This window comes from Ixodes scapularis, unplaced genomic scaffold (genome assembly GCF_016920785.2).
Source record: "Ixodes scapularis isolate PalLabHiFi unplaced genomic scaffold, ASM1692078v2 PGA_scaffold0__279_contigs__length_252992795, whole genome shotgun sequence".
Lineage (NCBI taxonomy): Eukaryota > Metazoa > Arthropoda > Arachnida > Ixodida > Ixodidae > Ixodes > Ixodes scapularis.
Window position 1 is genome coordinate 29171330 of NW_024609835.1, and position 15512 is coordinate 29186841.

Genomic DNA, 15512 nt, shown 5'->3' on the forward strand with positions numbered 1-15512 from the left:
AAGCGAAGCGACTGACCAATCGGCTGCGGCTTACGTTGATGGCCGCATCCCATGCAACGGCGTGCGCGTCCACGGCCCGTTGCTTGCTTCAGCCCTCCACCGCGCTTGCCGGCACGAATTTACCGGTTTGTAAGAGTTGGAGCTCCGAATGATCGATATAAGGGCGGAGCTCGGGGTAGTACCGTACGTGGGCACTCCTGTTAAAGAGGGCCTGCAATCATATTTAAGCGTCTAACTTTTTTTACGGTTTTAACGTCTCTTGGGATTCCCGCAAGCCAGCGTGCACGGAGATATATTTTAACCGGACGACGCGGAAACCTCCTCCACCTATGGGGGCGACCCGCGGTGCCGAAAGCGCGCGATATGTGAAGTCTTTGGTCCTGGCCTTACTACTGGTCAGAGTCGCTAAAAGCTTCTTTTTAGTCAAAAAACAAAATATAACTGGGGCGAACCGTTTCAATTTTTCATGAAAGTAGTTTTTGTTCGGTATTTCAGATCAGAAAATAAAGAAATGTACTTTATAAAGTACAGAAACAAGAAATGACTCGTCGACATAGTCGCCATAAAGTTGTGGAAAAGGCGGCGCATGCTAGAAAGGGGTAGTGGGATCAGGCATTGACGAGCGGCGAGCGTAGAAAAGTCCCGGATGTACGCGGCGGCGCCGGGGTCGTATACAAGCTCGAGGATTCGACCGCTTCCGAACGTTCCGAAGGCCTTCGGCGAGTAGGTTTGGCTTGCGGTTTCGGCATTTGGCAATATGTCAGCGCGAAGTGGCTCCCGTTCTGAACTGTTCGTTACTCCGTGTTTGCTGTCGTTTTGTAACCAATGAAGTTTCATGCCGAATTAGTGTTTAGTGGCGCAGCAAATGCAATACGAACCGCCCTGACGTCGATTCACTCCAATGACTGCTTTTCGATAAAACGTCATTTGCTCATATGATATGGACCTCCAAAGACAGTGCTTGGAAATGACCAGTTTGCACGATTGTTCAAAATTATCCTTGCGTCTTTTCAAATCACCAACACACCTGAATTCAACACCAGGTTTCTGTACCGTTTCTTTTAGGACATTATAAGCACGACCGAGGTAGTAGGGTTACAACCTTGTGCTTCAATTGGTGTCCTAACACTGCGGCCTTCCCGGTAACGGAGTTACTCATAAAACTAAACACGCAAAGACCCTTGATTGCGTTCAGCAAAGAGAAGTTCCAATCTTCCCAATCAACGCTTAATACTTAAAGATATGTTGCAAGTTTAACTTCCGGCAGAACAAAGTGGCAGCCAGTCAATGGTAACAATGGAAGGTTCCCAACAAGCAAAACATCACGCTCATTGTTCCAGCGCACAATGTTTTTTTATACAATTGTATTTTCAGTTTTCTTTTTCGCTGGCATCTTTCTATTTTCGCCGTGATCCCCTGTCTTCATGCTATACAGTGAAAGGGAAATCACACCCTCTTTTTAGAAACACACTAAAAAAAGACTGAAATGTTATTCGCTGTGCCCTTATTTTTTTCTTTCAGATAGGCTCTAAAATGCGATTAGTTTATTTTAAGTAGATATAGTTATTTCATTTAATTTTTTCATACCTCATAAATGCGACGAAGGACAGAAATGACGGGGGGGGGGGGGGGGAGGATTTAAACGTTGAAGCAAACTAGTAATTTATGAGAGACAGGGAAGGTACGTATAAAGCCATGTAAGAATATACAACATAAAAGTCCAGGTACAATCAAAAACGAGTATGGAAAGTTTTATAGCATGTAGTATTGGAGCACCAGAAGTACCTGTATAAGAGGCACCCGGTTTCAGTTATAATGCGTTAGCATTAGAACGCTCGTTTTGACGAAAACACGGTGGTGCTTTCGTTCGTCAGCGCCGGAAAGAAAGGGAGAAGGTGATGTGTGCGATGTTTCCCTTGGTCCGATGCGCTGACGTCAGCACGCGCCTCTTCGTCTCTCCTCGGCGCTGACAAACTGACAGACACCGCCGGGTTTTCGTCAGTAACGCGCACAGCCAGCGCGGAGCCAGAGAGGAGTCAGTACCTTCTAGCTAACAAAGCCGTAGAGCTGAATGGGATGGCGTCATCAGAAAAGGCCAGCGTTGGACACAGATTGGAATCTATAGTGCTGGGTCAGCGCTCGGCTTCTAGTCAAGTTTGAGCCGAACGTCGACGCAGCAGTGGAGTCCAATCTGTGTCCAGAGTTGACCGTCTTTAGTGATGTCATTTCATTCAGCACTACGGCTTCGTTATCTAGGAGGTTTTGCGCCGCGGCAGTGTGGAATGCGGGCGTGCTCAGCTGCCGCTCTGCCGTTGACGGTTGTCCTTCGCTCCTCGTTTCCTTTGCAGCAGTGATTGCTCTCTAAAAAATGCCCCGCGGGTCTACTTATTCGCAAAACACTCAAAGAGCCAATCTCTGCGAACTACTAAATCAGCTCAGCGAATGATGAGGCGGAACATCTGCTAAGCCCTAGAAATTGCAAAGCACACCGGTTATGTCAATCTCTCCATCTAGCTGTCGCTCAGTGTCCCACGTGTCCCCGACGCAGGCGACGTTAGGGAGAAGGGGTGGCGCCAGGGGCGCGCTTCACTGGTTAGTCTCGGGTTAGTGCTGTATACAAGCGCTAAATATTTCCGCCCTGTAGCGCTCACTACAAATGTTTTGATCAAACTTTCACGTCACGACTAGTCTCTGGGAAGGTCGAAGGTAAATTCTCCAAGTGCCATAATCCAGATGCTACTTTAATTGAAATATATTATATAGTTGCCCAACTAAGTAACCCAGTTCACCTCTTTTCTACTGGCCCTTCTGGACTTCGCTTAACCTCAGGGAGGTCAGAATCTCTCAAACAAATTCCTTTTGAGAAAAGAAAGTCTGGTCTCTCTAGTAAAAAACACATTGTTTATCTAAAACGTGTACATTACGTCTTATTCTCTACTACAATTTTTTTATAACTATGTTATTATTTGGCTAGTCAACTAGTTATAGATTTAGAGTTATAGGATTAATCAATCTAGCCACGGAGACCAGATGCCGCCGTGGTACTCGGGGTATGCCCTGGGGTCCTCGGGCTGGAATAGTGATGGAACCGCGGTGGCGTTGTAGGCGTCCAACTTCTTCATCAGGAAACGAAGTGTCTGCGTTTCAATTACCAAGAGTATTTAGACTTTGCGCTCAATCCGCGTTTCCAAATACAGTCACTGCATGCAACCATGTGTAGCGCTCGCGCAACAAGCCAATTAAAACCCTTTACAGCGACCTTGACAAATAAGATAGCAACAAATATGTAGTACACTTTCTTCGTTCTCTAGATTCTGCATTCTACCGTTGGAGGATCACTCGATCAGTACCTCTTCGGTGGATACGGAGGATATTGGGCAATCATGTGCAGTATTCTTTATCAAATACCTTTTGGAGGTAGCAGTGTTTGGAAGGAAGTTTGCGCATTCACTGATGCATGCAGACAATCACTGTTACCTATAATTTGAATCTAGCAGTTGATGAGGCCCGGAGTACGTGACATCCCACAAAAAATATTCAATCTGCAGTGGCTTCTGCACAAAGGAAACCTCTTCCGTTGTGTCACAGCGACGATGACCTTTTATTGAGAAAATACTCTCTCTGTATTATACTGTATTATAACTCGCCGTTCTCTTTCATCAGTTAAAGTGATTAGCTATACTTCGTTTCACTTCAAGTCCGGGTGCAACCGATGCTACAAGCCGATGGGTCCAATCAAAGAGTTTTCAATTACGCAACGTCCCGGTGCTCGTCAAGTTTCTGTACCTGTTTTAATATCACTAAACCAAAGATGAACAGGGATTGCTTCTACGTCCAATGTGTGTGTTCGTGGTTCAACGTGCCCGTACCTTCGACTGTGCACGGACATAGGATAAAACGAAGTGTATGCAGGTTTTCTGTTGAAGAGTAGACGAGCTGTCTTACCCTCCTGCGATACATAAAACAACTGCCACTCGTCTTTTCTTTTTTTCCTGCTGCAACCAAAAAAAAATAATTTCTACTAATTCCACATTGGTAACTCAGTGTCGATTGCAAAAAAAATTTCAATGAATGCCACATTCGAAGCTACACGGCTAGAGGAGCATGATACCAATGGAGATTCTCATTGAAGATTCTCAAAAGAAGGAAGACCAAAGAGTGGTACTTCGGTTGCAAGGCGGGATAATATTGAGCAGAGCCATATATAGAGAGAGTTGGACAGTTGGAGGCGCGGGCAGAGCCAGGGCGTGCACCAGACGCAGAAAGTGGGCTTGACATGCTCTCTTGGCCTACCAGAAGTTTAAAAGAGTCTCCTAGAGGTGGTAGCGAGAAAGTGTTTATTCAAAGGTATATGTTGGTATATGGTTTTTCTAAGCGCGTCAGAGTGAAGGGTAGTAACCCTTCATGGTTGAAAATAGAGTACACGTGATGTTTCGATCATGACCATGCAGAAAGATGTAAGAAACGAATGTGCCGCTGAACTCTGTTTTGCTCGGACAGAGTGTGACCGCTTCGATGGCCGATTTCGGGCCCTCGGCGCCGTGCGTATGAATTATGTCGATCGTTCCGCCAGTCGCACTCTTCCACCGTGATTTTATATGACCGTGATTGAAACATAACGTGCACCATATTTTCTGTCACCGAGCGTTACTCCGACGCACATACTAAGGTTGTTTCTCACCACCACCGCCAGGGTAATATTTCCGGCTTCTGGTTGGCTGCATTTGAATTTGTGAAGACATCCTGAAATACGGCCAGCCCGCCTTCGGCCAATGGCACCTCCTCATTTGTCTCTTATACTTCCCAACCAATGGCCAAACTCTCTACACATACGGCTCAGGTATTGAAGCAAAGGCTCCGTGAATTCATGCCTACCTTATATTAGTCTGAGTCCGCGGTCTGTCAATGAGTGCGATTTACGGAACACGCCCAGCGAAAAACTTGTCCCAAACTCGTTAACGAAATGTGCGCCGACACAATTGACGCACACATGGGCGGTGGTCCGTGCGCATTGTCCCTGCTCAAATCGCCACTTTGAGCCCCATTTTTTTTTTGTTTCGGCTGACATCATCAGAGGCACGCGCTACGTAGATCGCAGTAACTGACGTACGTGCGTAGCTTGGATGTCAGGGAATACCAGCTATAGAAAAGACAAGGCTCGCGGCTTTGCACCAAAAATGTCATAACTAGAGGAACCACACAGCGCCGCCTATAATTGCTTGGAGCAAGTCGAAGATTCACTAACGATGACGTAATGCGCCGGCCTTGTCTTCTAGGTGTTGGGGTGTCAACAAGGAGGCATTATTTAGATCAACTACAACTTTGACAAGATGCGCTTACTTGTTCTTCAGTTTTGGCCAAATTGTTGAGCTCGCAAGGGTCCTTCTCGATGTTGAACAGGTACGGCGGCTGCATCGGTACGAAGTTCTCAGTCAGCTTATTTCTGCGACAGTCCACTGCCACGTTATTGCTCCAGGCCAGAGGTGACCAAGAACGATCTTGTTTCTCGTAAAACTTCCTGAGCACCCGTGCCGTTGTTGATTCGTTCCTCAACTGGTCGATGTCATTGGTGGGGCGCGTACCGCCGGGAAAATAGTAGTGGTCGTCCAATTCGCCGTCGAAACCTCCGCCCACTACGAGTTTGTACTGTTTGTAGCGCAGTCCAGAAATATTGTACAATGAATTACTGTTGAGGAGGATTTCCTTTCGTTTTGACGCTGACCTGTGGGTCAGCGAATTCCACATGTCGACCCCGTCGATCGTGCCAAGAGCAGACGCGTCCCCACCTGTGAGAAAGTTTGAGAAGCGCGTTCGTCAGTTTAGGGCACAATTCAGCGGGCAATGTATACGTTCTCAAAGCTACCTTAGCATGTATACAAATTAAAATACGACAGTGATTGGTGTTTTGAGTGCATCGCAGGATAGCATACATATGGAAATTAGGGTGGCAATGTGGGGTAGTTGGTTCATACTGAAAAAAGGAAAAACAGCGCTCAAAAAACAGGGACAAAGCAGAAGTGAACACAGGACAAGTGCTGACTCTGAACTGACCTTTAATGGAAAACGAAATCAGCAATATTGAACTAATCCCGAGGTGGCCAATCGACAAGTGTCTAAAAATGCAATTTCTTTGCTGTGTAAATCCAGCAATGTCAGGTTAACGCAGTTCGTACCTTCTCTTTTAATCGTATAGGCTTCAAAAATTTCCTTAGCCATTCGCTCTCTGCCCATGCGAATAATCCCTACCTTTTTAAAGATAGGTCTACACCCACAGCTAGCACAATGAAGGGGCAAGTGCCCCCCCACGGCTCACACTTCTGACTGTACCGACAAGTCATGCCCTCGCTATCTGCGGTTAAGCATCTGCCCGTCTCACTAATATTGTCACGGGTGGTCACCAAAAGAACAATAAGTAAACAGAAAGAAATAAACGTTTAAGGTGGCGAACTTGTGCCAAAAATAAACGGGTACAAAAGATAATAAAAGAGCGTCGCGGGCGTCGAAGTCGGCGTAACACCAGAGTCGAACGCTGGGGCGAAACTGCCTGTGGCTCGCCACGCGGAGCCCCTTATGTACATGCGTGGGCTTCAGGAATAGTCGGCTTAAAAAGTTCGACGCGTAGAACATTCGGACCTCGAACAAGCCCCAATTATCCACCGGTTTCGCAGGGTCGACGGCGGGAAAAGACCAAGTAGATCCATTTCGATCTGCTGGAACGGTGCAGCTGGCGGAGGAATGGGCTGCAGGAGACCTGCCGGTTTCGTTGGCGGTTTCTTGCGTCGCTGGCACTTGTGGCAGGATCGGGTGTAGAGGTGGACGGTTTTGGGGAGATATGGCCAGTAATACTTTTCGCGAATACGGGCCAACGCCCGGCTGTAACCAAGGTGTCCGGACGTAGGGTCGTCGTGACATGCTTGAAAGACCTCCTGTCGAAGGTCGGCCGGGGTTACCAGCAGCCACGGCAAGTTGCTGTCTCCAAAGTTCTCTTTGCAGAGTTCGTCGGATGGCGAAGGTCGGCAAGAGTTCGTGAGAAAACACGGGGCACGGTACTCCCGCGCCCTTCCAAGTGCTGAATTAATCCGCGCAGCTCAGGATAGTTTCGTTGACGTCGTGCCAGGTCGTCGTTGGTCACCGCATCTAGGAAGCACTCGTCGTCGTTGTCGTCGCTGCTGCCGGAAGGCGTTTCGACAGGGGCCCTGGACAAGCAGTCGGCGTCGCTGTGGTTGCGGCCTAACTTGTAGACTACAGTCATGTTGAACTCCTGTAGTCGGAGACTCCATCGAGCGAGGCGTCTTGGAAGGGTCCTTCAGTTTCGCAAGCCAGCAGAGCGAGTGGTGGTCTGTGACTACGGGGAACCGGCTCCCGTACAAGTACGGGCGGAACTTCGTAATTGCCCAGACGACCGCGAGACACTCCTTTTCAGTCGTGGAGCAATTTCTCTCAAATTTGGACAGCGTCCGACTTGCGTAGCCGATGACTCGCTCGGTGCCTTCTTGCACTTGAACCAGTACTGCTACAAGTCCTGCATTACTAGCGTCCGTGTGAATCTCGGTTTCCGCATTCTGATCGAAGTGTCCTAGGACAGGAGGAGTCTGGAGTCTTCGCTTCAGCTCGTCATTGCCTGCTGCTGCTCCTCGGCCCATTTGAACCTCTCGGCATCCTTCGTGAGGTTTGTGACCGGTGTGGAAATTTCTGCGAAATCTCGAACGAAGTGTCGATAGTAGGCACAAAGTGCGAGGAATCTTCGCACGGCCTTCTTGTCTTTCGGCGATGGGAATGCCGCGACGGCGCGAGTCTTCTCGGGGTCTGGGCGGACGCCTTCGTTACTAACCACGTGGCCTAGGAACTTCAGTTCGTCATAGGCGAACCGACACTTTGACGGCTTCAGGGTGAGTCCGGCGGTCCGTGTGGCTTGGAGAACTGCTCCGAGTCGTCGCAAGTGCTCGTCGAAGTCGCTGGAAAGCACGACGACGTCGTCAGGGTAGACGAGACAGCTCTGCCACTTCAGTCCTGCCAGTACGATGTCTATGACACGCTGGAAAGTTGCTGGCGCCGTGCACAGTCTGAAGGGCATCACTTTGAACTCGTACAGTCCATCCGGCGTGACGAAGGCTGTCTTTTCTCGGTTCCGTTCGTCGACTCCGATCTGCCAGTAGTCGCTCTTCAGGTCCATCGAGAAGAAATATCGAGTATGGCGCAGCCGGTCTAGAGTGTCGTCGATGCGGGGGAGTGGGTAGACGTCTTTCTTCGTCACCGCGTTCAGCTGCCGGTAGTCCACGCAGAACCTAAGCGTTTCGTCCTTCTTCTTAACCAGCACGACTGGAGAGGCCCACGGACTATTTGAAGGTTGGATTATGTCGTCTCTCAGCATCTCTTGAACTTGCTCCTGGATTACCTCCCTTTCTTTAACGGAGACTCGGTACGGCGATCGATGCATAGGGCGCGCGTCGTCCTCGGTAACGATGCGGTGCTTCGCAACGGCGGTTTGGCGTACCTTCGACGACGTTGCAAAGCAGTCGCGGTATTCGGCGAGGAGGTTAAGCAACTGCCATCGTTTCGGGCCCGGAAGCTTATGGTCAATGTCAAGCTGCGCTGGCGACGTACTGTCTTGCTGGGGTGGCAAGGTTTCGTCAGTAATCACGGCGATCTCGGCGGTGTTTTGAACTTCTCGACGTGGCCCACGGCTGCACCTTTCGTGGGGTGTTGAGATTCATTTAGGAAGTTCGTCACGAGGACCACAGTCCGCCCATCCTGAAGTTCAGCTACTCCTCTTGCGACGCCTATTCCTCTTCCCAGGAGCAATTGAATGTTGCCTTCCAGGACAACTTCGCCGCAGGTAGCTGTATCTGCCGCGACGGGTACGACAACACTCGATCGCGGAGGCAGGTTCACGTGGTCGGCGGCGACTCGGACGGCGGGTGACGCTGGTCGGGGTTTCTCTGAAGGCGGAACAGGCTTCCGCAGCGTCAATCTGTTCTCACCCAGGTCGATGACGGCGCCGTATTCGCACAGAAAGTCCATGCCGAGAATGACATCTCTGAAACAGTCATGTAGAACGACGAATTTCAGAGGGCACGTTTCGCCGTGAATTTCGACGCGAGCAGTGCAACTTCCGACAGGCGTGATAAGGTGTCCTCCGGCGGTTTGAATTTGTGGTCCTCCCCAGGGCGTCGTAACTTTTTACAGGCGGCGAGAGAGCCTCCCACTCATGACTGAGTAGTCTGCTTTGGTGTCCACAATTGCCGATGCGTCCTAGCCGTCAATAACAACATGTAGGTTGTTGGACACCGTTGCAGGGGCTTCGTTGCGATGCGTGGCGTCGGGAGAGTGGGAGCGCTCCGGCGTTCTTGGAGGCTCTTTACTTTGATCGTCTTCGGCAACGCCACCTCCAGGCGTTGTCGCACTTAGTTTTCTCGACGAGATAGGGGAGACAGGCTGTCCCGACGAGAGCGGCGGAAGGGCGAAAGCGCACTTCGAGGCGAAGGCGGACGGGAACCTCGGGGTGGAGTCGGCACCGGGGACAGGGGTTGTCGGAGGTACTCCTCGATGTCTCTTGGTTGCTCCCCAAGGCAAGGTCGCGGGTCGCTCGGCGCGAAGCCTCGCAGGCCCATTTGTCGGTACGGGCACCTCCGGTAGACGTGATCGGCCTCGCCGCAGTGATAACAAAGCGGTCGTCGATCGGCCGCGCGCCGGTTGTTCAGTGTGGACGAGCTGGGGTTGCCCTTTCCGACGTCGGAAAATCTGCGGCTGTGGTAGGTCACGTCGAGGTGGCGCCGTACACGGGTGAGCAGGGGGCGGTGGTCGTCGGGTAGCTGCGGCGTAGCTCAGCTTCGGTGGTTCAGGACGGCGCTGGTGAGAACTTCTGGCTGCAGCGCCTGCTGAAGTTCTTCCCGGACAATCTCGGCCACTGAGGGCGTAACCGGTCTTGTGGCAGCAGGTAGCAGCTTCCTGATTTCTTCCCGCACGACATCCCGGATAATCTCACGGAGGCCCGGGCTGTTCCAGCTGGAAGTCGAGATTGCAGCGACACCGGGAAGTCGCTGGTAATGGGAGGTCCGTGCTTGAAGGGCACGTTCGATGTTTGTCGCCTCCGTGATGAAGTCTTGGACGGTGATAGGCGGCGCGCAGGCATTTCTTAGAGTTTATGTGTTATGTTGTCCTTCATTTTTCCCCCAGTCTCAGGGTTTTGTCTTAAATTATGGTAAACAACCACCAGCCCGTTAGCGCCGTAAATTTTGTTCATTTTTAATTGTTTATGTACCGTTCTAACCCAGTGCACTTGGATCACTGGATTTGTTGCTATCACTTGAAACAATGATAAACGCGATTTCTGACATGGGCTAATTTCAGTCCAGTTCCAGTTAAAAAGACGGCTAGACGACTTGTCATCTAGAAGGCATGATATTAGAGTGCCATTCTTTTTTTTTCTTTTATGTGCTAGGCTAATAAAAAAAAATGGCACTACGAGAAACAAACTTAATAAGTGTATTGAAGTAACTTCCGGTGATTGAAAATATTGTCCACGTGATGTTTCAGTTATGGTCATTCAAAATCATGGTGGAAGAGGGCGACTAGCGGAGCGATCGACATAATCCGTACGCCAGGTGCCGAGGGCCGAGAATTTTCCATCCGAGTAGTCACACTCTGTCCGATAAAAACAGAGTTCAAGCGGCACATTGCTTTTTTCTTTTACATCTTTCTGCATAATCATGATCGAAACATCACGTGCACCAAATTTTCAACCATGAATGGTTACTACATTTAACTATTACGCGCTTATTAAAACAATATACCTATGTTTAAAACTGTGGCTCGCTACCACCGCTAGAGATTCTTTTCGGCCTCTGGTTGGCCTAGAGCCACTAAATGAGCTGCGCTTAAAGTATCGGCACTTTGTTCTCCGACAATGTTCAGGGCGACGCCATTTTGGTGGTTGTGCAGAGCAGACGAAACTGCCTATCGTTATGATTCAGAAGTGAGACTTCGTCAGCATTAAATTCGGTGTTAGAAAGCTCATGTGTAACTGCTTTTATCTGTTACGAACTCTTTAAACATTTATGGATGACGGAAAAGCGTTTCCTGTGATTTCAGATAAACCGTCAGGTAACTGGCAACACATATTTTAAGCCACAACATGGGCGAGTGTCGTTACTCCAAAGCGCGACCGGCTTTAAAGGGGCGACCAGGTCACTCCACGTTTCACTATGGGAGCACGCGGGCCAAAAAATATCTTTTGAACGACTTGGAGGGACCGAGTCTTTCGCTAGGCGCCGCCCTAGCTCAACACCGAAAGCGCGGCGGCCGCTATGGAAGGCAATGGGAACGTGTGGAAATGACGTTGGTTTCAGATAATTTCTGTCCCATTTAATAGGCGGGCGCTAATGTTCACAGATATTTTGTACAAAATAGGTTAAAATGAGTCACTATATTATAGTTTTCTCGAGCAGAATAGTTAGTATTGTGAGCTAAGCATCAGTAGAGTATACGAGTGTACAGGATGGTGCATCCAGTCCGCCTGCTGGAGCCCCCTCCGGGATGGGCCGTGACGTTCTTGGTGAATGCTCCAAGTGAGACATTGTCGACTGGTAGTGAACTGGTGACTGGCGGAAGGGGGGGGGAGGGACCTTTAAGCTTGCACTGCACGGGGTGCGAAGGAGTTTTAGTCACTAAGCGTTCGGGTTAAAAGGGGCTGCAGTCCACCAGTGCGAGTACGTAGAGGAGGGAAAAAGAAGCGAGGAGTCCGGTAGCAGAAAAGTGGCTAGAAGCCGTGTGGTTGGTACTTGACGTCGATGTTGAAGCGGTTTCTTGCCGACTGAACGGAAGAGGTGCAGTGCTCGATAGGATGGTGTTTGGAAGCCAAGCTGACGCCTCATAATTAGGCAGGAAGTGCGACATTGCACCGACTCGAGGGAGGCAACAAGTTACCTGGTTACCGAATCCCACACCGAGCAGCGAAACTTCAGGATGGGCAACACCAGTGCTGTGAGCAGCAATCTGGGCACGTCGGGCCCGGCTCTTCTTGTGGACCGAACGACGAAGCCAAGGTGTCAACATTTCCCCGGACATAGCGTTTTGGACATAGCGATGGAAATCGAAATGCTGGTCGATGATTACACCTAGGAGGTGGATTTGCGTTGTTCTTGGGATCTCCATCGGTTCATGAGAAGTGTTTGGAGGGGTCGAAGGTTGCCGCGACGCAGCGATGTGCATGGTAGCGCATTTGGTTTAAGTTTAGGGGAAGTTTGTTATCGTTCGACCAGAAAAGAATGAAGAATGCGATCTAGATCAGCTTGTAGCTCTTTACCGAACGTACAATCTCAATAATGATGACAAAAGTCCTTGAAATACAGCCGATTATCCTCAAAACGTCGGCGGTTGTGGAGCGAACACACACAGATACACACACGAAAGGGTCTGCTAGAGTGGTGAGCTACAGAGCCAAAAAACGCGGTGGCGGTTCAGCAAACTAGAGAAAGCACTAAATAAGCAAAAGCAAATACGGCGCGCTCGCGCTGCCTCGGGTGACCTGGTCGCCTCCAATAAAGCCAGTCGTGTTCTAAAGCGTAGCTTGTTTAGCGGCACTATAGGTTGGCCAAGGCAGCATGTCAAGCCCTCTTCTGTGTCTGGTGCGCGCCCTGGCTCTGCCCGCGCCTCCCATTGTCCAAACTCTCTCTATACACGGCTCTGCAGGTGATGAAAGAAGATACAGGGTGATTCAAGGAGACGCCAGGCTCTTTAAATCGACCGCACAATTCGGTTTCTTAACCTATCGCGCTACGACTTTGTGCAGCGTTGCCCACAGAAGGTGCATTTTTTTTTTTGTGAAATTTGCAAAGAGCGATCTTACCTGAGGAAAAAGTAAAGAAAGAAAAAGGCTTAGCTCCTATGGAAACGCAGCGACGCCACCGGTCTTCAAACAACACGGCGCCGTTTCGCACGGGAGACAAGAGATGGCGCAAGCGGTCGCGACGCCAACTGCCGCCAACAAACGAGCATACGACACCGAGAGCCGGCGTCTTTAGCAGACAAGGAACTGCAATTCCTTGTTACCGCGCCTGTTTTTTTTTTCTGCGACTGTCGCCGCCTGCAGAACGCGCGCCGCTTTTGAGTCGAAAAGATGGTCTGCTAAAAACGCCGGCTCTCGGCGCCGTATGCTCCTTCGTTGGCGGCGTTCGTTGCGCCATCTCTCGTCTCCCGTGCGAAACGGCGCCGTGTTGTTTGAAGACCGGTGGCGTCGCTGTGTTTCCATAGGAGCTAAGCCTTTTTCTTTCTTTACTTTTTCCTCAGGTAAATTCGCTCTTTGCAAATTTTACAAAAAAAAAAAAAAATACACCATCTGTGGGCAATGGTGCACAAAGTCGTAGCGCGATAGGTTAAGAAACCGAATTTTGCGGTCGATTTGAAGAGCCTGGCGTCTCCTTGAATCACCCTGTAGAATGGTTTATGGAGGCCGAGCCGTCCCGCGGGGCCTAGCGCGTGACACTTGTGGGCGCCACTGCCCAGTCGTCGTATTCATCTTTCTAACAATATATAAATAAATAGCATAGTGTACATTTGACGTGTTTTTTTATTTCATTTAAGGACGCGTTTTTTTCTCGAAGAGTTAGAATTGGTGACATTTTTAAGCTGGAAGCTTCCTTCTTTTAGCTTCTACCATACAAGAGACACCAACAAGATCATGTGCATTTCGATTGATACCTTTTTCGCCAAAGAAAGTTCCCGAATTATTTCCTGCTTTGGAGAGCCTTTCTTGCGTCTAAGCCTAGGACTTTAAGTTTAATTTTCAGTAAATTTGAAACTTTCGGTTTTCAGACTTAATTTTTAGATGAAGGCATATTTACATTACTTTGTGCAATGAACGATCTAGGAACCTAGAACATTCTTAACATCTCGCTTACTTTACCGCTCAAGGAAGGCTTTAGGTTGTTTTTTTCTGAACAACCATTGAAATTTTTATGCCAAATGTATTAGCTGCGGCTTCTCCTTTCAAAGATGCCTAGTTTCGAAATAGTTTTGCACTGTCGTTGGAAAGTTGATCCTCCAGCACTCATTTTGTGTCCAAACATTAACAACGTCAACTAAGATCTGAATCAGTTTACGTTGGAAGAATTAAATTTTTTTTTGTTTCTTAATTATTTCCGAGCAAAACTGAATTGTTAAATTGTTCGTGAATAATGAAAAATAGAAAGAAGTACTTTCCAGTTGCTACTTTTCATTCTTCTTTGCAAATTATCCCGTTAGACCTCTCTCTGTTTTAGCGCTTGATTTTGAAGAACCTTGGGTGTTGATGAAAATTATAGTGACGATGAACAATCTTGCAGACAAAAAAGTGCTACTGTAGTACTGAATATCAATTTTCTACCCAATATCTCCAACTTGCTTACCTGCTGCCGTGTACAGCGTCGGAAGCCAGTCGCTGATGTGCATGAGCTGGTTGGAGACGCGGGACTTCTTCAGAAACTTTGGACTCCAAACGAAAGCTGGAACTCGAACACCGCCTTCCCAAACAGTGAACTTAGCTCCCCGCAGCGGCCAGTTGTAGCCCCGATTGGATTCTATTCCGTATGGACCTCCGCCGTTGTCGGAACTGAAGACAATGATGGTGTCCTCAAGCATGCCGGCGTTGCCAAGGGCCTTCACAACCTTCCCGATGGACTCGTCGAGGGCATCTAGCATTCCTGCATAGAGACAGAGACGTGTGTCTGGCTGTTCATTTGATTTACATTTGTTCTGTGAATCACAGCGGCATTGTGGCAATGCAGCGTCGACAACCATATTTTCATCAGTTCATGGGTGCACTAAATGGGCAGTGAAACTAAATGGGATTAGAATGTTTCTCCCTTTACACAAGTCTACTCGCAGTTTACACGATCTTACTAGTAGGACCCAAATACACTCGTACACAAACTACTGGCCAGGAAGCTTCGTTGTAAAACTTAATTTTAACTATAAAAAGAAAGGTAACTTTGAAACCCGTAGTTTTGAAATTCGAAGTGCAGTTTTTCTCTTAGTCTCTCAATCACAAAACGTCATGAATTTGTGAGGATCGCGTGACTGGCGCTGTCAACAATGTGATCTTAAGGATTTCGTCATCCAGCTTTGCAATCCCCGTGTTCATAGTATGAGCCGCATAATTTAATGTGGCTTATAGAAAAATTGGGTTGTGTGTGTGTTTATACAGCCTAGAACTTGGTCTGCCTCACAGGGGCGACGAGTCTCCCAGCTGTAGATGAGAAATTTAGCCAGTGCGGTACAGCCGCTAGCCTGGGGTCTTTAACGTGAGTGGACACGAGCACTGTGCGAGCAACAGATTGGAGCTCGTGACAATCAATGTCTCGATATGCATTCGAGTAGTGGCTGGAGTTCAGTCGCTGGGATGTCGTTGAATCGGCAAAGTTAAACAATGTGCGGAACTCAGCGCGTGTCCAGTGCTTTGCCATTGTTTCTGCTAGGGTGCCTTCATGCGCGCTTTGCTTAGGGTGCTGGCATCTGGCCATTTTGTTCCACAAGTT

The 15512-nt window shown here is 48.9% G+C and overlaps 1 protein-coding gene across 1 annotated transcript in view; it reads right to left on the reverse strand.

The window, feature by feature from the left end:
- Positions 1-3008: 3008 nt before the first annotated feature.
- LOC8041760 (arylsulfatase B-like) overlaps positions 3009-15512 on the reverse strand; it is a 35351-nt gene continuing 22847 nt past the window's right edge. The window contains exons 8-10 of the mRNA XM_042291611.1: positions 14385-14678; positions 5341-5786; positions 3009-3137 (exon numbers count right to left, since the gene is read on the reverse strand). Of these exons, the coding sequence (XP_042147545.1) occupies positions 3009-3137; positions 5341-5786; positions 14385-14678 (869 nt within the window). The remainder of the gene's footprint in view (positions 3138-5340; positions 5787-14384; positions 14679-15512) is intronic.